Source organism: Empidonax traillii, unplaced genomic scaffold (assembly GCF_003031625.1).
Source record: "Empidonax traillii isolate 1590-97213 ecotype Southwest subspecies unplaced genomic scaffold, ASM303162v1 scaffold628:size373707, whole genome shotgun sequence".
Taxonomy (NCBI): Eukaryota; Metazoa; Chordata; class Aves; order Passeriformes; family Tyrannidae; genus Empidonax; species Empidonax traillii.
The window spans coordinates 125,679-149,216 of record NW_020955821.1 but is presented as its reverse complement, the minus strand read 5'-3'; the positions used below and the strand labels follow the sequence as shown (position 1 = coordinate 149,216).

The following is a 23,538-nucleotide window of genomic DNA, read 5'->3' as shown; positions in this document are numbered from 1 at the left end:
TGTCACATGTTTAAGATGATTTTGAATCGAAGATTAGAATAAATGTTTATATTTACTGGTCTTGCAACCATGTTTTACAACTGAAGTTAACTATGGTAGCAAAACAGAGAAACCAAAAAAAAGTGATGTAACATCTCCCTAACAGCTTGACAAGATGGAACAAGAATACATACAGGATAAATAAACAGGAGTTAGCTGGTAATAATTATGTGTCTTTACATCCCAGCTACTTTTATGGGATACATTTCAACACCATTTTCACTGCATGAAAGCAAAGAGAGTCCTCTTTCACTACCAACTTTTAGGTTCCCATCTGCTGTTATCCTCAGCCGATTGCAGGATCCACAGAAGTGCTCTGACATGGAGGTGATAAAGCTGATTTGTCCCTGGAAATGTGGCACCTTATAACTCTAAAGAAATCGAGAGGAGAAAAAAAGAAGAATCAAACATAGACTCTTAATATATAAAGCTCCACTTGTCCAAAGACTGGAAGACATTTTTAACACAGATTTTCTTTCGTTCTAAAGTCATATGAAAGAAACAAAAAATCAATTTCATCGGGGTTCCACAGTCTTTTCTGCCCCATTTCTGGAAATTTCCAAACTTGTTAAATCTTTGCACTTGTAGTTATCAACTAACAGGTGATGCCAGTAGGCAGCATAACACTCAGGCAGCAGCCATGAGCTAGAAATCATCCATGTGACACTATACACTCTAAAGCATTAGTTACTTCACTGAACAACTGTTCCCCCAGCCATGTTAATGTGCAGTCATAGACAGAAAAAAAGTTTCAAAAGCTGTAAATACAGGATACAGGCCTGGCAATTCTTTATATCTGACCAAGGCATCTAGGAAACACATTGTATTTGTAAAGGTAAAAACTATGACTAGCATTTATTGAGTGTCAAACCACATGCAGGCAGTCTGACCAAAACCCCAGATCAATGCTGAACTTGGGAGACTTTGGGGATCTGCGGCAGGGAAAGAATGGGGGCGTGTTTCACATGTTCTTTGTCCAACCCCACCTTGGCTGTGCTGGAACTTTCACAGGGTAATTTCTCCAATTCAGGCCATTGCTGTTTAATTGTATCAAGCATTTCTTTGTAGCTCACCATCTTCTTGAAGTTCCATTTATTGCCTAGAATTAATAAAACCAGTGTAACTTTAGACTGTGTCTTTATATTTTTTATTAGCAGAGAACCACCTTCACATTCTCAACAAATCTCATTTTTCCCTGTAGGTGTCTCAGCCCCACTTTATCCTGCTACTAATTGTTCTCCAGCTCAGGGAAGAAGATAAGCTGCAAAAGATAAAACTTCAGGCAATTCTTAATTCCCCAAAGGAGCTTAACAAAACTTCCAGAGACAAGTCCCCGGGGTGAATAATCACCAACCAGATTCACCTCTAACCAAGGCACACTCCACACCATGAAGAATCTCAAAGCAGGAGTACTTACCATCAAAGGGCATGTATTCTATGAACCGCACATCAACAGGCAGGTCCTTTGTGAAATCCACAAAGTCCAGCAGTTCATCCTCATTCAAGCCTCGCATCACAACACAGTTCACCTGCAGGTAAGGCAGACACCTGAAATTAGTGAGCAGAGTACTTCCCACTTACACAAAGTTTCACAGTCCTTGCGGAAGGCAACATAGATAGAAATAACTTTTTTTTTTTTTAGAAAATAAAAACGATGAAAGAAATTGGCATGGATGATAATTTCTCCCTAACTAGTCTAAGTTTTTCTCCAACTTAATTAAAGTTGTTAAAGTTGCCTTGCTAACCAGAAAACTAATAACAAAGCTAGGTAACACAAGTATTGTCTTACCTATCTAAGGTATGGCAGTTTTTACTGTTTAGAATGACAATGCCACTCCCCAGTCCTACACTGTATGGCTTCCAGAAAAGAAATGGCAAGTTACCTTCTATACCACTCTCTATGGCAGATCATAGGCAAATTCCCTGAACTGAGAAGTGTTCACAGCACACTCTATAACCACAGGCTGCAGGATGACTAGCTCTTCGTCCAAAAAAGAGGGTAATACTGAGTTTTTCACACATTCCGCATAAACAATATTTACATTGGAGCCTCAGGTCCTCTGTTTTATCTGAAGAACAACAGATGGCTGTGGAGTTGCTAACACTTCTGTTAGCAAGGCAGCCTTTTACATGCATCACAGTACTTAAGTGCTTTCAGGAAAGCCTAAAACCAAGTTTAATTTCAAATGATTTTCACAGCTCTATAGCCTAAACTACTTACACATAATAGAATTTCCAAAGCACTCGTGAAACTGAAGAGACCCACAGCTGCAGAACTGCAAACAGGTGACTGAGGGTGGGGTTTCATGTTACAGTGAAACTGGTCTACCTGCACCCTCAAAGGAGGACTCACTCTCCCTCACTCTCACACTGGCACTCATAATAGTCTGCTGTAAGAAGCTAAAGGAGATAAACCAGGAGAAAATCTTTTTTTTTGGTATTTTCTGCTTGTTAACTCCCCCGGCCAGGTTCACAGCTGGGTCAGTGCCAATTCAATAGAGAGGGTAGGAGGAGGCAAATACAGAGCAGGATCATCCTGTAGCCTGCTGCAAGGCAATCAGTAGGCTCAGACAGTATGAACCCATACCCTCAGCTGCACAAGGAGATGAGTTATCCTTGTTACTTCGTGGTGGGATCTTCAATCTGCTAAATTTTTTATCCAGTTTTACAAAAATTTATTAATGGGGTGGAATATAATAAATTCCTCGTCAGGTGAGCTGTAGGTATGGTAAAACACAACAGTTTCAGAGAAAAGCTTTACCTTAACAGGACGATAGCCAAGTTCAGTGGCTTTGTGGATTCCTTCCATTACCTTGTGAAAGCCTAAAATACAAAAAGAAAGAAAAATAATTTTCCTTGTTTAAAACCAGAATGCAAAAGGAGTTTATTAAGTACAAGACAAAGAGATGACCCATAAAACTGATCTGATTCAGTAGACAGGGCTGTAAGTAGTAAGAGCTGCAAATAAATAGACTTCAATTATACATATACCCCAACCTCACAACCCCCAAAGACCAGTGTTCCTATGCTCAGGTCACCAAGATCATTATTTAACTAGTATTCAAGTAATCAGTAATACTTGTATGGTTTTTTGCATCTTTGGATATCCATGTATTATTAGCATATGATTCTCCACTTCCCCAGCCTTCCCCCTCAACTTTCCTTCTGTTATTTTCTTCTTAAAGGAAGTGGAAAGAATTTATGAACTACCTCCAAATGCAATGAAGAAAGAATAATAAATTAATGTTTATTCTATAGTAATGGCTCATGTCTTTGCTGCAATGGCAGAATCTCACTGTTCTGAATCAAACAATATTGCTAAGTGAATTTTAAAAGGATTTTTATAAAGTGGAGTGGGTTTGGGAACAAACAAAAGCCCCTTGATTCCCTGTTCAACCCTGGCTACAGATGTAATTGGCTTCCCAAAGCTACTGATTATCCATTAGTCTGAAGATCACAGGCAGCACTTACAGGATCATCGTTTTATGACTAAACATGGGAAATTAGTGAGCAAAACATGGCAGGGATTAGAGCATTTAGGAAAGCAATTCAGTTGTCCTCTGATCCTCAAAAACAAATGAAAGAGGTCTAAAACTACAGTGACATCAAGGAGTGAAGCGTCCAGCTTCATCCTACTGTTTGGTGGCCTACACCTTTCAGCCTCTCTCAGACACAAGAAATATATTTGACTCAGGGAAAGTATCTTTGCCCCTACATTTACCTCCTAAAGTTGAAAGAAAAATAAAGCAACAATGCAGTTTTGAAATTCCAAAGTCCTTTAGGAGAGCCTCCTAATTTCCTCATTCAAACCACCCCTTCTGTCAACTTTGTTTAAAGAAAGACCTTTCACAAAGATATAATTTTAAACTTGACATATTATTTCTTCCCTGCCACACTCACCAAGTGGTGGAGAACAAAGATGAATAGTAGCAAGAACAAGACAGAAAACTACTGAGCTCTGGGTGCATAGTGGGTGTGCTGAGCTGTCAGCACCATGTTTGTGAATGTCTCTTCTACCCTGTCAGGTTCTAAACTAAGTTCTGTTCCCATCCTGCACATGAAACTCAGGTATGAGAGACCAGACACTGCATGAGACTATGCTCCTTCTTCCAAAGCTGCAGTCTTCAACAGCAAAATACATGCTAGTAAAGGGGCAAAATGTTCCTTAAGATTGTGTTGACCATCCGTCCCTGTGCTGTTCCTAGTCATATATTTTTTTGCATAGGTCCATCATCCACCTTTCCCTATCTACTGGAAACTCAGATTCTCTAGTGAAGAGATTATACCTTCATTAGTCTGTAGGTATTTAACAGAAATAAGCAATAACTCAACAGTATTCTGTGCATACTTAATATTGGATGAGTTTAAAGTCAGAAAAAAAACGGGAGAGAGAGAAAAATTTCACTTAACTGCTCTCTAGCTGGTAAAGACATTATAAAGCGTAGACACAGAAAAGCAGAAGATAATAATTGTTTTATAAGCCAGTCCTAATGCTAGTCCTGGCTGCAAAAACAGCAGTAAAGAATACAGAGAAGACAGTGAAATAACTCTTGCAGGCAAGTGTTTGAAGTTATGACTTGTCACCCTTCTCAATCATCACCTACTTGTGCATGTGCCCAGGAAGTTTCCAGCGCCTGTGACAGATCTCATTCCAATTAAGCAAGTTTGCAGGCAGAATGTGGCAACAGACACAATGATACACTGCTGTAAGCACAATCCAGAGCCATGAATGGGATCAAAAATCTCTGCAACTGCTCAGAAAATCTTACGTGTAACCTCAGGATTGCAGAAAGGTGAAACTGAACATAACTAAAAAGGCCAGGAAGCAACCACTGGCAAGCAACAGATCAAAAACTTTGCATGTTTCAAAACCCTCATGCTTGGGCTCAGCTCGCTGTAGTGGAATTGAACAGGATTACATCTTGCAATACATCTAACTCAGTGTCCTTCCCAGGTCTGCGTCTTACCTACTGCCATGGCTGCACATGAGCATGGTTTAGAAAAACTCTCAAAACTCTCTACAAGCAAACAAAAATTTTAGCTGTACTGAATAACAACAACTATGAACTTATTTCCACTAAAATATTTTTGGGGCAGGGTGATTATTTAAAACAAAAAAGGGAAGGGTGACTATTAAAACAAAAATTTCTTAGAGTAAAAATTAAAAATCTGTTACTGCATTTCATATTTTCATGTTAATGCTTTCTGTTTTTTTCTCCATGAAAAAGCTGTTGGTTCACTTATATTGCCATGCTTATTGAAACATCCCTTCTGAATCAAAGTCCTTGTGTGGCAATGGAACAACAAAAAGAATAAAATCAAAACATTTCAAAACATTAGAGCAGAAATGAATACTAGATGTCATTGCGTTGGGAAACATTGTCAAGTCACAGAAGTTTGCAAAGTTTTTTTTGATATTTCAAAATTACAACCTATCTCCTCTTCCACCCACTGAAACATTTCAATATTTTTATCATATTAGATTTCTTCTGAAATCAGAACTTTAGCCAACTTTGAAGGACAGAGAACCATAGACCCATCCAGAACAATACTCTGTGTGACAACACCTCCCACCATTTAATCTTTAAAACAAGAAAGACTTCAGGCCAACGTGTAAGGATACAATTACAGTACAAAACAATCTCATTTTCCTTGTACTGAATAAAAAAAGAAGGCATAGTCCATGAAACACGTTAGACTGGCTACCTTCAAGCAAGCACTTTTCATTTGTTTATTCCTTAGAACGTGGTAGATGGGAAGAAGTAGAAACATTATGGTCCTCTAATGTGCTTTCAGACATTAGTGAAATCTCTGGTGATCTCAGTAATTTCCTCTATCCCAGCTATTTGGAAGTAAAGAGCAAATGTAATGCAGGGCACTTGCACCAAAGATACATATTTTCAGTGTCTTCTTAAAAGCCTAGAATGACTTTCCAGTGGAGCAGAAAAATTGATTCCAATTTTCTTGAGCTCCTGATAAGCTCCATAATCAGATGACACCTTTACTTTCCAGGGAAGTTACCAGCTTGTAGGAGTCCAAGATCAGGAATCCCTTTCACCTTAACAGAGCTATATCTTGTTGCCTCTGGAACTGCCACAGGAGACAGGGTAGCACAGTAGGACAGGCACTTTATTCTCTGCTCATTCCATAATTGGAAATCTCCTATTAAATAAAACCTCTCAATAATAATAATAATAATAATAAAAAAAACCCCTAAAGAATAAAAAAGTATTTTTACATCATTTCAGCCCTTAACCCTAACAAAAGAAAACAGGCCCATAACTCAGTGTTACTATTTTTACCTGATCTTCCCTTTAAAAAAAAAGTATGATTCAGAGACTTTATTTTCCTCTTTAAAAGTAATAGAAACTTTCCTGTTCATTCTCTATGCTGTTCAGTTGAGCAATTTCTCTCTATTGTTAAAGATCCTTTTTATTTAAAGGGAAAGAGGGGAAGAGAACACTTACACAAATAAAAATTACCCACATCCCCTAATAACTTTTAGTTTACTTTATAAGCAGCACATTCCTAATAGCTTCCAATCAGATATGAAGAGCTATGACCTTATAATTCAGGAGCTGGAAGCTCAAGTTTGCCCCTTCAGTAGCAAAAGAAGGGCTTGTTTCTAATGAATGTCACAAACTAGGTAATATTCAAATGCACAGAGCAGAAGGAAAGAGCACAGTCAACACCTGCTTATGATTAGATACTCCCAGATACCACTCTGGAAGCCAATTCTGCTTTGAAACAACCAGATTAATGCCATAGCTTATGCTGGAAGGGTAATGCTCCAGTCAGATTTATGATAGGAACAGATTTCTGCATCATGATATAGAAACCTGAAGTAGTGCTCCCATAAAGAGCCTTTCTGCACCTGCCAGCAGAACTTTGATTTGATAGCAGTGATTCAAATACTGACATTAATTCTCATAGCATTCTGTATTTTCCACATTCCTACATCTATCTTAGGCTGTTGCACCATCTGGTGGCTACTTAGAGGTCTTGTCAGAATTAGTTCACAGACTACCGAAGTTACATTGCTGGACCGAAAGAGAGTAACACAAGATCCTACCAGTTTTAGTTTGGAAGTAAGCCCAACCATGAAGCTGAACTCCATGATGAGCTTTAGGATTCATTTAAGCAAGGATCTCTAAGACTGGGCAAATCCAAGCATTTTTTGGAACTTCATGTGGAATTCCTTGCTCAGTTGGAGAGAAGTTACAAAGCTAGCAGCCCTCCTCAAATTACCTCAGGCATGGTTTATGTTTATCCCTATTAAAAATAGCGGAGATAGGGAACATAACTAACCACAAATGAGACCACTGCTAGCATACCCAGATTCAACTTCCAGAAAAGGCCACTACTCGTGACGAGGAGTTCAGTTCTTAGTTCCCAGCCGCTATAGGAGGAAGATCTGCTTTTGTGAACATAGAATCACAGAATCAGCTGGGTTGGAAAGGACCTCTGAGATCAAGTCCAACCCTTGATCCAACATCACCGTGGTTACTAGACCACGGCACTAAGTGTCACATCCACTCTCATCTTAAAAACCTCCAGCGACAGAGAATCCACCACTTCCCTGGGCAGCCCAAAAAACAGAAGTGGCAAGATCAAGTTCAGATTTTGCCTGTCTCTCTGACAGCAATAAATAAGGGCAGCACACAAGACCAACACAAAATTTAGAGAGTCTTCTTGAGATCTATGACTAACCAGTCATAGTGCCAGCTACTATTGGCAGCTGCAGTCAGTCCCACTGACTCTGCTGAGTTGAGCATCTTCTACTCCACCTGCTACAACAAAGGGATTCTACCTGCCTAAGCATTGTAGAAAGAAGGAAATAGAATCACTATTGAGTAAGCTACTATAGACTACCTTTCCTAGCCCCAGAAGAATAGCAATTCACTCCCCTCCTGATGTAACTGAGTGTGAAAGATACACAAAACAACTCACAACATTCTTGCAGGTATTAACACAGTTGCCTTAGAAGACAAGTTCGTACCTTTCCTTCGGACAATGAACTCAAATTTAGCTGGAACCAAAGTATCCAGGCTAATGTTAATGGCATTCAGTCCTGCCTCCTTCAGTCGGGGCAGAAGTCTGCTTAAGTTGATCCCATTGGTTGTGACAGCAATGGTTTTCAGCCCTTCTAGCTTGTACAGCTGACCTAGGAAATAAAAAATTAAATAAACACTTTAACAGAAGTAACTCAACTGTAAGTTACACCAAAACCCTGAAAGATTTGCAAAATAAAGAAAAAGGTATCACTCAGGGTGTGAGGAAAACATGGACACTTCGGTGTTTCAGCCTCCTTCCAATTGTATTGGTTGAAGACAACCATTTTCACACAAATCCATTTCAAAATGTATGAGAGAGCAGTTTATTGCATGTGAAACAGGTGATGAAGTTCTGTTTTATCAAAATGCACACTAATTTCATTCTCCATTTCTTAAATAGTTACTTTATTTTTGAAGTAATCTAATGTACCTTCTTTTCCTCGTCTAGCTTTGCAAACTGAATTTTATGTTTTGCAATGATAATAAGCAGCAAGCCATCCCTTTCACACCGGACACCAGAACTAGCTGTGTTTATTTAGCAACGTTTATTCTACAATGCTTTACCAAAAACTAGTTCTAACTCATAGCCAGCTGCCAGCCGTAGTGACTTTAAACTTCTGAAAGAAATACCACATATAGTCCTAGTGAAACAGAAAAACGTCAACATATTAGACTATTACAGAGCATCCAAGGCAAAAACATCCAAGGGACAAAACACTTGCCCTTGACAGCTGAAATATTTCCATTACCCACAGAGGTAGCCCAGCCAACTGGAGGGCACTTACACAAGACAGTAAAAATTGGCTAACAAAAGAAAACAGCATAAGAAACAGTTAATATCATGAGACTAAGACTTAGAAGATAGCTGCCTTCTCATAAGCCAAATGCAGAAATCCTTGGCACACCAGATCTCCAGAGGGCAGGCTTGTACAATAACAAATAGGAAAAAATCCTCAAAAACAACTTGCAGAAGCAGAGCCACAGCAAAGTTACTTTTTCCTCCCTCCCTCTCTCATAGTCTCCACCCTAATCATTTAATAAATATTTGGAGAATCCTTACTCTTGAGGCAGCTGTAATTACAGCACAAATATTTCATAGTTCCTTCTTCCCTCACTATTTCAATTCTATTTGTTCATGTTGATAAGGGCTTTACTTCTGCTTTACCTCATTTCCTAGCTATTCTCAAAATATTCACCCTAAGGTTGGCCCAGAATTCTGGAATGGGACAAGCCAAGTCAAAACAAAAATGCTGAAGCATTTTGCAGCAGCAAAATGCATTTTGCAACATGATTAAAAGCTCTATAAAGACATTTGCAAACAGAAGTTATAAGCAAAAGAGCAATCTTTAACAAGAAATATTATTTTTCTGGCATTCATTCACCTCTCCAAATCCTCCCAAATGACCAAAAATAACAGCTTCCTAGAGGACAAGTGCTACTGGCCCAATTTTGCCAAAGATTAGTCACTAGCTACCCCTAGTAGCCCAGTCTTCATGAGAGCACAGTATACATGCTGCAGCCAGAGGATAGTGCAGGAACATCACTACTTTTGTTTATAGCCTCAGAATGCAGAGAGTGCTCAGCCTCAGAACAACAGAAGAAAAAAGGGCCGGTACCACACAGGCTTCATTCTAGAAATGTAAAATGCATAAAGGTATTGAATAAAACTAACATCATGCTGCAGCCTAAATGGAAAAATTAAAGAGAGTAGCACCAGCTGTTATCCACATATCTTTTTCCTCCTCAGAGAAGACAAGATACGGTTAGTACACTTTACCAAATGTATCGTTCACAGTGTCTAGGTATCTTGGCTTGGTGACCCCTAAATTCAAAAGGAATTAAGAGACTTCATAACTTTGTAACTCTCCTTGTACCTGTATTAAATTTGGCCTTTGGTCACTGCTTTAGCTCCAATCAGCACAAGCAAAATCAATTGATATAAACTACGAAGTAGAAAAGCAAAGAGAACAGTTGCCACAATATCATAGCGTGAAACTACAAGATTGTATGTCAAGCTCGAGCCATAAAATAAACCCTTTACATTCACTTCTCCACTTAGGATCAGGAGCATCTTCTTAAATAAACAAGTTTTTTACTTACTCTCCTCCTCCTTAATTACACTTCTGTCTAAGTCCCAAAAAGGTACGTGTATCTCTTAATACATGAACTAAAAAGTCTACCCTATACCACTTCATTCCTGAAATGTGTATGTTGCTATAAAAAGTCATCCAATTAACCCCCCTCCACCCCATGGAAAATTATTTTTTTCAGTGGAGATGTGTACTTTTCAGACTATTAATAATAAACAGCTATTGCACAGTTTATAGCCAGTGCTTATTTATACTTTTGAGTATCCCAAAGGAGATGGATTCTATGTTCTACTATCAGCTGCTTCAGGAAAGTCTCAAACATATGTTTTCAGCAGTCCCCAGGACACAATTTAGCTTTCAGCAAGTGTTAGTTGTGGACTCATAGTTAATATATGTGCATGTATTAAAAGATTTTAAATAATCTGAAGAACTGTAGCAGGTTGCTGAATAACTTGGTCTCTTACAGTAGCTTCAAATAACATTTCTTCATTGGAACAACAAAAAACCTTGAAGTTGAGTATTAGAAAAATTTAGTAATAGTAATCCAACATTATTTTTGAGCTTTACTGATATTTCACAGACCATTTATGGTTGAGAGAAAGGTTTGCTGAAAAAAACCTAACTTAAATCTAAGCTCCATTCAGCACATGAGATCTTGTAGACAGTTTCTATAAACTACCTAGAAAACGAGATTATCTCTATCCCAGACCAAAGCAGCACCATGTGCTAAGATGGCTTCAGTAAAGGTGCTCTACTCAAATTCTGCAGAAGACATTTTTGGGCCGTTTTTTCCTTCAATGAGTTTTCCCATACTTATTATATTAATCTATTTAGTTTTGGGACTTTTATCTGGATCCTAAACTTGAGCGCCATAGAGTAACACCACAGTCTGAGAAGTCAGAAAGTGTTTATAGACTCAATAAAAACTTTCAGTAAGTCTTAAAGAAACCAGCCAGATTCATACAAACCCATGACAGAATGAACTAATGCAGTGGGACAATCATCTTAACATACATTACCTTCACCCCAAGACCACTATTCTTTTGTCATCTATTAAAATCATCACTATGAATCTGTCAAAGTTCAGCTGAGAACCAGAACAGAGGCAGAATAATGAAAACTCATTGGCTCAAAAAGATCCATCTCCCTCTTTTTGGCACAGAAATAAACCTTTGAGAGTTCTATCATTAGAGTAAAACAGAAGATTTCTATCCTTCCAATTCCAATACTTCAGAATTGCAGCAATGCAATAATTATTTTGCAGTGACCTGACTACTCCACTTGGATCATCAACAACAGAGTAGCTGTGTTGAGTATAAAAAGTCACTAGCTACCATTGAAAAATAAAAAAGGTACATACATTAGGAAAGAAAGTTCTACATTGAGCTGATGACGTTGATTTCAACTCATTTCATGGCTTTCTTTATAGGAGCAAATAATTATACCTATTATCATTAGAAATGGGGAATGTCTTCTTGAAAGAAACACGTCTCTTGAAGGGCACTTAGCTCTCAATACTAAATAAGAGTTCCAAAAATATTAAGTTAGTGCAGTTCCATGACCACTCACAATCAAGGTTCAAGAAAACCCAAGCCACCTCACTCCAGCCATACCTTTTCCAATAGGTCAGTTCTACACACTGCATACAAAAAACGTAACAGTGTTCCAAATCCTGAACAAAATAGAACAGAGGCAGAGACTAACTGTTTTCTGCATCAAAACTCACTGTATTGCTAGGCAATTTCTCTTCTTTCAACACCTTCATCTTCCATATTAACCCTCTCTTCAGTACTTATAAGAGTATACCTGCAGAAACAGATTAGTTCAGTTGTCTACAATACACCAAAGTGCAGCCACCTACATAGCCTTAATCTAAAATATCTGATAATCTTAATTGAACATATGAAGCTATTCTAATTTTATTAACATATGAGACTCTGGAAAGAGTAAAAAAGCACGTGGCTCAAGAAAAAAAACAGGCACGGTCAGTCAACACAATACCAATCAAAGCAGACAGACTTTTAAAAATTACTCAGTAATTTATTTTCCATTGAAGTGATAGTCTTCATCAATAGCTGTAAAAACATAGGCATTTCCACCATTCCTTATTAAACACAGACAAGCAAAATCTGTTATCAAGGTAAAAAAACCAAACCCACAAAAAAAAACCCACCTCAAAATCAAAAGGACAGCTTGTTTCGTTTGTAAGAACATCTGAGTTGTTCCTAGTCAGTGATGATCTGGTCACATCAATTCTTGATTTTTTACCCTAAGGCTGCATTATTGCAAGTTACTTTGATATATGTTGAATATGAAGACAATGCTAATTTCAGTGGTTGCAATATAAAGAGAGAGAAATTCCTTTAAAGCAGCAAAGCAGAAATGGAAGTTTTCTGAAAGGAACTATCTTGCATTGTTGGGATAAAGCACCATTGTTAAATAGTTGTTTTTCAAGTTACTGGACTTAGTTGATAGCTGTAAGTGTAATTCTTGGATCAATATGCAGCAAGTCACTCTGTATTGATTTGGAACTCACCCACAATATCAACCACATCGGGACGGATGAGTGGCTCTCCACCTGTCAGGCGGATCTTCTCTACACCTTCTTTCACAAACAGTCTGGCTAGGGTGATTATCTCCTGAGCAGTTAGAAGCTCTGATTTAGGAGTCAGCTTAACACCTTCCTCGGGCATACAGTACTGACCTGAAACAAAGATTACAGAAATACATGAGGGAAAAAAATAACCAGCAACAACTAATCTAACATTGATGGGCAAGAAATGCACCAAGTGCAGCTGTCTTTAATGGATGTTAAATGACACCAATTTTGCAAAACTTTACAAACAATCTTCTATCACTTTCCTGGTTTCCTTCAGAAGAAAACCCAAGACTCATTTGATGTGTCTCAAAACTATAATGGATCCACTTTTTGAAGGAAAAGCTGATCTTATTTCTATCTAACCTGCATTCAAACAGAGACACCAAATTCAACTGGCAAGCACTGGGACACTGCCACAAACTTTGCAGACACAATTGTAGGATAGGTATGAGCTCTCCCACTTACCACACACCTGAGGTAGAGCAAACAAGCATCATTATCTCAACCACACCAAGTCTGACAAAAGACCTATCACTTCCACTCGTCTTTGGAAGATCCTTAGGCTTGCTCCTGGTTCTTCATCCCACCAGCAGTTCAGGTCCAAATTACCCTATCTGTGCTTTACTATTACTTTGTGAAGACAAGAAACAGAGCAAGGCCAACAGAGCAATAACAACACCCTAACTCAAGTCTTGGCCTTTGCACAATATGGGCATAAGAGCTTTGTTCACGGAACCCAGCAGACACTTACACCTGAGGTTGCATTTCTCGGTCAAAGAAATGCGCAAGTAGTTGTGCTGACGCCCAAAGCTGTCTGTCAAAAAAGGAGATAAGGGGGCAGCATGTTCCAGTAGAAAGCCTCCTCTTCCAGAGCTTTGCAACTCCTGTAATGAAAACAAGCAAGTGTTAAATATTTGAATAGTCACCCAGTCAGCTTGCTGTATAAATATTAACTTTGAACTGAACTGATAACTATTATTCCATTTTTCCCCCACAGGGACAGCTGCACAAGCAAAAACCCATGACTTGTCTTTATTATCAAAACTGGGTGTTTATTGATTAATTTTCACCCTACTTGATGCCATGGAAATGTTCTACAATCTTCCCTGCGCATTTTAAGGTACAGCCTCTTTGCCACAGGTACTTCAGGCTTTTTGTGCATAATAGGAGGTTGTTGGGGGTTTTTTTCGGTTGCCTGTCTCTTTACTTTCCAGAATCAATGATCCAGGACCAACCTATCTCACTACAACCCCTGAGATAAATGAAATCACGTAAAAGGGGTCCTCCCTTGCACTTCAGCCCAACAGAACTAGAAGTCGATGAAAACACTGCATTTCTTCTTGTGTTCCTGCCAACTTTCATACGCAAGACATAACATCTTGTTATAGCAAAACTGAATTATTGCTGTGAACAATTATGTTCCACGATGTCTTGTTTCCAACAAGGTCTTCCTGTCTAAACCCATATAAAAGAGTACTTCCAAAAAGCTTGTCTCTGTTAAAAGATGATAAATAATACAGGACACGGTGAAACTGAAAAAGAAACATACGATTCTGAACACCTATTCAACCTGCATAAAAGAAATCAGAATTTTAATAACATCTTAACTGTCATGAAGTGAATATTAAAAGTTATTTCTATTTACAATCTTGGGTTTTTTTTAAAGAGCAATGTAGTATATTCTAGAGCACACCATTTTTAGGAAGTATGAGTATTTGCCTTCTAGAATGAGGGCACGGGAAGGATGTGGACCTGCTGGAGCGAGACCAGATGAAGCCACAAAGATGCTCACTGGGCTGAAGCACCTATCCAATGAAAAACAAGCTGAGAGAGATGGGTTTTTTCAGCCTGGGGAATAGAAGGCTCTGGGGAGACCTTATAACACCTTCCAGTCTCTAAACAGGGCTACAAGAAAGCTGAGAGGGACTTTTTACAAGGGGGTGGAGTGACAGGACACAGGGGAATGGCTTTAAACTGAAAGAGAGTAGATGGAGACTCAGATATCTGGAAGAAATTCTTTACTGTGAGGATGGTGAGGTACTGGAACAGGTTTCCCAGAGAAACTGTGGATGCCTCATCCCTGGAAGTGCTGGATGGACTTTGAGAAAACTGTTGTTGTAGAAAGTGTCCCTGCCCGTGGCAAGGTGTTCAAACTGGATGATCTTTAACATCCCTTCCAATCCAAACCATTCTGTGACTCTATGATTACGTTAGGTATCAAAATAAATATCCTAAATTAGTAGCTGCAAACAAATACAGTTTATAACACATAACTTAAAAACATCAGTACATACCATCAATGACAGAAGACTGTCGGTTATAGTAAGGTCTAAACAGAGGGAGTTCCATTGCTTTTAGCCCATGAATTTCAAGCTACCATGTTATATCTCTATTTTTCTACAGCTGTAAAGCAGAGCTGAAACCACTCTGCTACTTTTGAAAAACATTTTGATACCCTATGTAAAACACACTAACTGAACCAACTCTTATCACAGTACTGCAGAAAAGCCAAAGTTAACCCTCATACTTTTATCAGCTTGGTTCAGGCACTACATACAAACATTTACAAACAACATAATTCAATCCCTGCCAAGTCTTTTTATCTACTACATAACAGTTAAATTAACATTTTATAGGAGGCAAATTTAATAACTCATGATAGAGGCCAGCTGCCTAACATCATAAAACAAAACAGAGAACACAAAATAATTAATGGAACCACCTTCACTGGGTCTTTGTTAGTTAACCACACACAGACATCTAATAGTCAGCCAAGAAAACTACAAGAAAGCTGAACAACTCCTGAACATACAGTGAATTTCATCTCCAGTGAAAAAGCACATAAAACTCCATTTCTGTATATATTGTGTTCACAAAGCGTGTGTGTGTGAGAATCAGCTGCAGAATTGTGCCTCAAGCCGAAATAATACTAACTTGTCCTGATAGGCTGCAGCAGGCAAAGGATTAAATAAAGTTTTGAGATAAACTTTAGATGTAGAATGAGGAACCAGACAAATGGGCATTTAAACTGCTTACCTAAGCAAGTGTCATGACTTATATCTAGTGAAAAACAGACCTACTAAAATCAGCATGTATGGGACAATGCCAAGGGACTGGCAGAAACACACAGGGCTGGAACACAAGCTCCCTGGCTCCAGTCATTACTAGTAACTATAGGAGTTAACCCTCCACAGTACTGCAACACAGACCTTGCAAGAAGTCTAGAAAAGGCCAACTAAAATAAACCCAGGTATGCTTCCTCAAAACATTTTATTCTGAAAAAATTTTTAAGAAAGATTTGTGGTGGGTGGAAGACAGAGAGACCCTCAGTGACCAAATCAGCCAGACAGCAAAGGTTATCTGGGGAGAGACCCAACTTCAGCCATCAGCAGTTGCAGCAATTTTGTTTCCAGCTGTGCTAACACTACAGGAGCAGTCATTCTTGGCAGCACAATTTTTTCACTACCTTTTAAACAATCCACTATAATTCTTGATGCAAACAGCTTTGATGTAAAATAAGAAGATTTCTAAAAACATCTATGGCAGTGGGGGGGCTAGAGAAGATAAAGGAGATAAAAAGTGGCTATTTCAAACCCCAGAAAGCATCTGTTTACCCCTGCTAAAACTGCAGAAACAGTTTCCATGCAATGGCTTTTCTGCCAGAAGAATGCAATCCCTTTCAGTTTCAGTTTCAGAAGCAGTGGTCTCAGCAGCACAGCGGTATGGGGCCTAAGGCCAGCATTCCCCAGACCTGGCTTTCCCTCCCAGCACCACCGAAGCTGACAGTGGCAACCCCTCTGTGGCCACATGCTGTTCACCCTTCCCTGTGTTCTTTCATCTCTTCCTTCTTCAGCAAGCCAAAAAAATCCCAAGTTGAAAATCCTTTGCTTTGAGAGGAATGCTGGCTCTCTTGCACTAATTATGAGGGTTTCTCAGAATACAAGCAGGGTTAAGTCAAGGAGCCCAGGTAAATATCCAGACTTCATTTCCTCTTCTTCCCCAGTTTGAAAACTCATCCCTGAACAGATTAAATCTAAAGATATTTTAAATCTGACAAACTCAGAAAACCTCAACACAAAAGTATTTTTCTCTTGAAAACTGGGCTGTTTTCTGGCCTGGTTGGATTTCTGACATTCTCCTTCCTATTATTTTGGAAAGGTGTTCACATTTGAGAGTGAAAGCACTACCATGCTTATTAAGATTATCTGAGCCCTTTTTGTGAGAGCTCTCCAGTTTCTTTCTCAGTAACTCTTGTTTGCATCTTTTTCAGGATCAGGCTTCCTTACACACTCTACCTGAAGACAGATTAGTATGCACCTCCCGTCTCCTGCTTTTAGAGTGTGCATTACAGGTAGAGAAAGAAGTGAAAAGTTGTCCTTCCTGACAGAAAGGTGGCAAGAGAGGAAGATCTTAATGCTTGTATATAATGGAAGCCAAAACTGCATACTTGCAAGGACACTAAGATGCTTAAAACAATTTCCTGTTCTCAGAAGGAGCCACCACTGGAATGGGACACAGGAGGCTGTTCTTTTCCTGGTCTGCCATGCACCTGCATGGCTGTCGCAGGCAAGGAAATAACAGGAATAACACTGCCCTTCAATAATTACTCCAAAGTGAATTGTTAAGAAGCAGCATTAAAAGAACAGGCACGCAGCAGGCAGTTGGTGTCAATAAACTTCAAAGTTTCTATTAGAAGTAACTAGCTTTTGCTCTCTGCTGCAAAGTAGTGGGTTTTAGAATGGGGAAAAGAAAAACGTTTTCCAAAGCTACTAGAACTTCTTTCCATCAACTTCTTGTTGTGTACAGAGATGGGCTTGTCTGGGAGGAAAGAATGACAGGGAGATGGAATTTTTAAGATGTTATTTCACTGTCTGTCCAGTTTGATGTCAGCACAGTGGAATTAGGAGACACCCATGAGGAATTCAGTAGCACCAGCTTGAGCTCCAGCACAGGCAGATCCTGAATTACCAAAACTGCACCCAGCACTGACTCATATTTTTATCTATACCACAGGAAAGGCCAAATGTGATAAACTCAGCTGCCTTCCTGTGAACTCAGGACAAGGACGAAACATTCTCTCAGGTTGTTGTGTAAGTATGATTTTCTGAAGGGGAAGAACAGGTTGAGGTTGAACCTAATTGCTTGCAGCCTGTGTGAGAGCTATTGGAGCAAGAAGAAAACAAAAGCTGCCTGCTACAGTTCTTAGGCTACGGGGAAATGGTTATTCAGTTTCCTGAAATAGGAAAAGGTAGATAGGTATTGGTATTTTAACATATCAGTGCCCAACCACATAACTTTTTCACTCAAAAGGTATCGCTATAACCCACAAGCCTCCACTCCCCTCTCTCCAAAGTCAACAGGAGAGACACTCCTGCACATGGAGCAGTATGACCTGTCACACGGTGTGCTTTATCTGATCCGTGAAAAAAACAGGTTCTCTCTCTGGGCTGTCAATCACATATTCTATACTAGTACTGAAAGAATGAGAGCTTAGATGACTGCACCTAGCAGCTATATTTTGACAAGCTGTCAACCCTTCAGACCTGCCAATCCACTTGTGATTTCCAGAACTCTTCTAACAATGCAGCAAAATTGGAAGCTGTCACCAGAGGTATCAATAACTACCAGGAACACCACAAACTGACAGATAATAGAAAGGCTCAGCTAAACACAAGGGGGCAGAGAACAGAACTCTTATCTATTCATCAAGCTGAAGTTCAAGTACCATCCCCAGTAATACTCGTGCAATATGAAACAGTAATGCTTGCAAACACTTCTGCACAGGGACTACCACAACCTGTGTACTGATGCCACTGTTAGCGTTGCCCCTGGCACCTGCTGGCTCTTTCAGTTCCTGCAATCCTGCTGGGTCTGTGCACCAATGCTGCCGCCTCAGTGTAGCACCTAAAGCTGCTGCAGCACCATCATGGACAGAACTCAGCTAAAGCTCTTCTATTTCATGCCTCACCTTTAGCATCTCAGTCTGCAGGGAAGCAGTGACATAATGTCCTTGGTTCAACACGAAAATAAGACAACCGCAGAGGCTGAAATGGGTCTAAGTAGGCCAAGTGCCAGAATGAGGTCTAAGCTGAGAATTCCAAGACAAATGTTTGTCTGAGGGCTCAGCAGCTGCTGCCCAACAGCTGACCCCAAACAGCATGCCACAGCTGTGGGTACTGGCACAGCGAGCACTGCCCAGGGACTGCAACCAGCTACCCGCAAAATGGAGCGTCAGCACACAGAGAGCTTCAGTCATGACTGGAAGACAATAAGGGCCACATGAGGACTTTCTGGGTAAGCTGGGCTTTCCACTTCATCCTGGCGGTGAAGGTTTCATTGTGGCCACAAAAAAATTCAGGTGGCTGTGTTTGGATTACAGGAGGTATATGAGCAGATGGAGAAAACAGAAGTGAAACTTTGTATCAAGACCTTTACTGGACATGATACATCTGGAGCAGGATTTTTTAAAAAATATGCTAATTTCCTCAGCGTCATTGCTCCCAAGCCTCACTGTCTCAAGAGTCCTCTCATCTTCCTCCTTTGTTTCAAAAAGCTGGAATTTTTGCAAGTAAACTTCCAGCTTACAGTAAAATAAAAAATAAGAAAATAAATAGAAATTACTTTTTCTAGCATACTAGAAAATACAGTTTTGTAGTAGAAACAGGTCATCCTACATACTTATTTTAATTAAAAAATATAATTTGGACATATATCATCAGGCATACAAGATAACAGGGTGGCATCCAACTTTCTTTGCTAATTGCGAATTAGTAAAAACAAAACAAAACAAAACAAACCCCAAACCACGCTTGCACACAACCAAACAACTCTGAAATTGCTGCTTTCAGAGCGCCTGTTGCTACCTGCCCTTTTCTAGTCTTAGAAAATGGAACTCCACACTGTGCACACCTGAGACTGACAACTGTACCCTTAATACTAAGACACAAACAAATTGTTTACCACACAATACCAGTACAGCAACTATACCGACCCCACTGTTTGGAACCCAAACTAAAGACTTGCAACGGATGGCCTTGGGCACAGCCTTTCAGCCGTCTCCTGAAGCTCCTGTGTTATAGGGTCCTTCCTTCCACAGTTGGAATGACCATTTTAAAAGGGGCTCTTCTCCCCTTTGCACCCACCCCATCTCCGAAATCTCATGAAACTAAACAGAACCTATGAATACTTTCAGCTCTAGCACAGAAGACAGTCAAGCAGTATTCACATTTATTTTGAATGTTTGATCATTCTGTCATTTGAAAGCACATTTTGCTGTCCCCTATGGCTGCAATGCCAATTGCTCCTCTCTACAGATGAATTCCAGGAGAGACTGAGAACAGAAAGAAGCAATAAGTATAATATCACTGTACAGCTGCTAAGTTTTCAGTGTCTTTGTTTTTGCATTAGCTTGCTTCTCAGACCCTGCAGGGTATGAGCCATTAGTGCCCTGGCATACCTCTCACAGTCACAATGCCACAAATACATATCACCCATTCTGTTCTTCCAGCCACTGTGGCTTTTGTCCCCTAAGGGAGTAGGCCTTTCAGAGATGGATGGTGTAACCAAGCTCTCTCAAAAGTATTCCTAAATGTTTGTTAGAGCTACCAGATCTATAGAAAGTAGTGAAAAGTATTTCTGATCAGAATTTATAAAAACGTTCATTGCTTAGGAAGAACAAAGGAAACAACCAAATTCAATAACCTTCCCAGATTTCTGACTGAAGTAAGCGCTCAAGACAGCAATGCGTGAATGCATTTGGCTTCCTGTAAATAAGTAAGTGGCAGTGAATGGATTCAATTCTGGCGACACAGAGTCTGTCACTAGTAGCTTTAGCTTATTTTCTGCTTGTTAAAGCCATCCATGCAATCACAAGTAACTCAGTAAATCACGTCCCAGCTGGGTTTTCGCTGCGCGCCATGCCCTATTTCTGCTGGACAGTCACAGAACCTTTGCCTTTGCGTGCAGCTTTTTCTCCTGCATTTGGACACCAAGAGACCGAATCCACCTGGGGGACCGAGAGTTAAACTGACAGGAGCTGTATCTGGGCAACACCTGTGCTGATTTCGCGCCAGCAGCGGAACAAACAGGTCCAGTGCGAGCTCGTGTGACCACGGGAGCACAACCACCGAAATCTGCCAAACCACAGGGCTTTTGACCCGAGCTGATCAAACTCCGTTGTGTAATCTCTCCTTTGACTGACTGGGCAAGAGCACAGAACCCGCTCGGTCCAGGAGACTGGGTATCCCACGTACTTCCAAAGTGAGGGAGACATTTCAACAAAGGAAGGACACAGAATTATGTATTACTACACGTTTTGTTGACTCTTCCCTCCCCCTCCCTATACATAACCAGGTCATGTTCACCGCACAAGCCACCGGGCAGTCCGGGACACGTTGCAAAATTTTAGGGACAGGTTGCACTTCCACGGAACGCGCCTGCCCGCGGCGCCCAAGACCCCCCGCTCACCCCGGCGGGCGCAGCCACGGTTACAAGTGTCCCACCATGAACTACGTCTTCTTAAGGACAAGGCACCGGCACGGGACGCCAAGCCCCAAACGCGACCTGCGGCGGCACGGCACGGCACGGCACGGCTCGGCAAGCGCCCCCCGCCCGGCAGTATCCCGGCCCCAAGCCCTCATTCCCGCCCCCCTCACCCCCTCACCTGCGCGGCGGCCAAGGGAGCCCTGGCGCGCGCACCGCTGCTGCAGGCGCGGCGCGCGGCCGCCCCGCGCGCCCCCCGCGCGAGCCGCCCCCACGACACGGCGGCCGCCATGCGGCTCCTCGGCCCCGGCGCGCGGGGGTCCGCGGCGACAGCTCCGCGCCAGCCGTCACGCGGGGGAGGCGGGCAGGGACAGCCCAATCAGAGCGGCGCAGCCCCCGCGCTGCACGCCGGGAGCTGTAGTCCCGGAGCTTTACTCCGGGAGCTGTACTCCGGGAGCTGTAGTTCGCCTCCCTCGCCCCCAGCCGCGCGCGGGGTCCTGCGGGTCCCACGCCCACCGCCGTGTCCTCCCGGGGCGGCGGCCACGGGCAGGTCATGCAGTCACAGAGTATGTTCGGGTGGAAGAGACCCGCAAGGATCATCGAGTCCAGCCCTCAGCCCTCGCACAGGACCATCCCCAGGAGTCACACCATGCACCCGAAAGTGTCGTCCGAACGCTTCTTGAGCTCTGACGGGCTTAGTGCTGTGACCACTTCCCTGGGGAGCCTGTTTCAGTGCCCAACCACACCCTGGGTGAAGAACTGTTACTGCAAATCGGCAAATAAGTGACCCCTAAAACTCAATTTGTGAGCATTAGCAGGCAGGCATTCCTCTGTTATCAGCATGAGACACAAGGGAGGACAGCTCATCTAATCATGTGTGTGCCCCGTTCTCGGCTCAGTGTAGCTAACGTTTATTTGCAATTTTACATATTCAGTAAATGTCTAACATATTCACTATTTCTCTTATAAACTTCATATATATATTAATTAGTTCTCGGAAGTTCTTCGGAAGTCCTTGTTTGGTCTGTAGGGGGTCTTCTGATGGTCTCTGGTGGCTATTGGGAGCTTGAACTTTACTTACACTTGTCCATTGAGCAATGTATTTACAACTGATTATGAAGTGCCTTTGTTCAGTATCTCTTATCCAAAACTTGGATACTTATGTTATGACTACTTTAATTAAAGCATTCATAAACCTTATTGCGCAACTACCTTAGCAGAAACCTACATTATAAAGGCAGAAAGCAAATTGCTAAACTATAGAGAATTATTCACATTGTGAAGATCAGTGCAAAATTACTGAACCATAGAGAATTATTGCTCTCAGAAACTTTTTCTAATATCCAACTTAAACCTCTCCTACCACAACTTCAGGCCATTCCCTCGAGCCCTATCACTGGTCACCACAGAGATCAGTGCCTGCCCCTCCTCTTCCCCTCACAAGGAAGTCGTAGACTGTGATGAGGTCTCCTCTCAGTTTCCTATTCTCCATGCTGAACAGACCAAGTGCCCTCAGCCGATCCTCACATGGCTTCCCCTCAAGGTCCTTCACCATCTTCATGGCCCTCTTCTGGATGTGAGCCCTGTGACCCTCAACAGTGAGGGCAAAACCTGCACTGACAGCCTCTGCCACCTGCCTTCCCCTGCCTCCATCTCAGACCTCCAAAAGCCAGATGTAGAGCCAAAACCCTGCCCACAGCTGCCTTTGAGGGAAATGTGGGCAGGGTGTACATGTACGTGTCCCAGCAAGGTCAGCCAGAGGATTGGGAAGGATGGATATCCTCAGCTGGGCAACACATCTGGTGGAAACGACAACTTCAATCCTGCCCCAGTCTCAAGTAAAATCTGTACAACCTTTATTGGAAGATAGGCACTGGAACTAAATGAGGCATATCTGATCCTGAGGGGCATAAGAAAGCAATATTTCAGTTTTTCAGCCTGATACACTTTCCCCTACACTAACAGTGTTTCAGACAAGGGGCTCATGATGTAAAGTTCAGTATCCCCCTGTCCACCTCCAGGTGAGGGTCTGCAGAGTGTGGTCACCTGTTGCCAAGTTGGAGACACTTGTTCTGTACACGCTTTATATGTGAGAGGAGGGCTTGGGTGGGATTGCAAAATTTTCCTGGGACTCCTTCCCCGAATCATGTCAGATATTCTTCCAAAAGACAGGTGATTCCCTAAGTGACTTTATTCACTCTTGGAATTATAACTTTGCAGCTATTAAAAGTAAAACTCACAATTTTGTACACCATGCTGTTCTATGATCACTCAT

At 41.3% G+C, this 23,538-nt stretch overlaps 1 protein-coding gene across 5 annotated transcripts in view; it reads right to left on the bottom strand.

Annotated features, from left to right (window-relative positions):
• MOCS1 (molybdenum cofactor synthesis 1) overlaps nucleotides 1-21,491 on the bottom strand; it is a 28,388-nt gene extending 6,897 nt beyond the window's left edge. For 2 of the 5 annotated variants that reach the window (XM_027898889.1, XM_027898892.1), the window contains exons 1-8: nucleotides 21,445-21,491; nucleotides 13,534-13,666; nucleotides 12,720-12,887; nucleotides 8,039-8,203; nucleotides 2,801-2,862; nucleotides 1,457-1,568; nucleotides 1,026-1,138; nucleotides 300-410 (exon numbers count right to left, since the gene is read on the bottom strand). In XM_027898889.1, the coding sequence (XP_027754690.1) occupies nucleotides 300-410; nucleotides 1,026-1,138; nucleotides 1,457-1,568; nucleotides 2,801-2,862; nucleotides 8,039-8,203; nucleotides 12,720-12,876 (720 nt within the window). In that variant the 5' untranslated portion in view covers nucleotides 12,877-12,887; nucleotides 13,534-13,666; nucleotides 21,445-21,491. Of the gene's footprint in view, nucleotides 1-299; nucleotides 411-1,025; nucleotides 1,139-1,456; nucleotides 1,569-2,800; nucleotides 2,863-6,097; nucleotides 6,202-8,038; nucleotides 8,204-12,719; nucleotides 12,888-13,533; nucleotides 13,667-21,444 lie in introns of those variants that run through there. The other 3 variants (XM_027898893.1, XM_027898890.1, XM_027898891.1) reach the window with 3 other exon arrangements.
• Nucleotides 21,492-23,538: the final 2,047 nt, after the last annotated feature.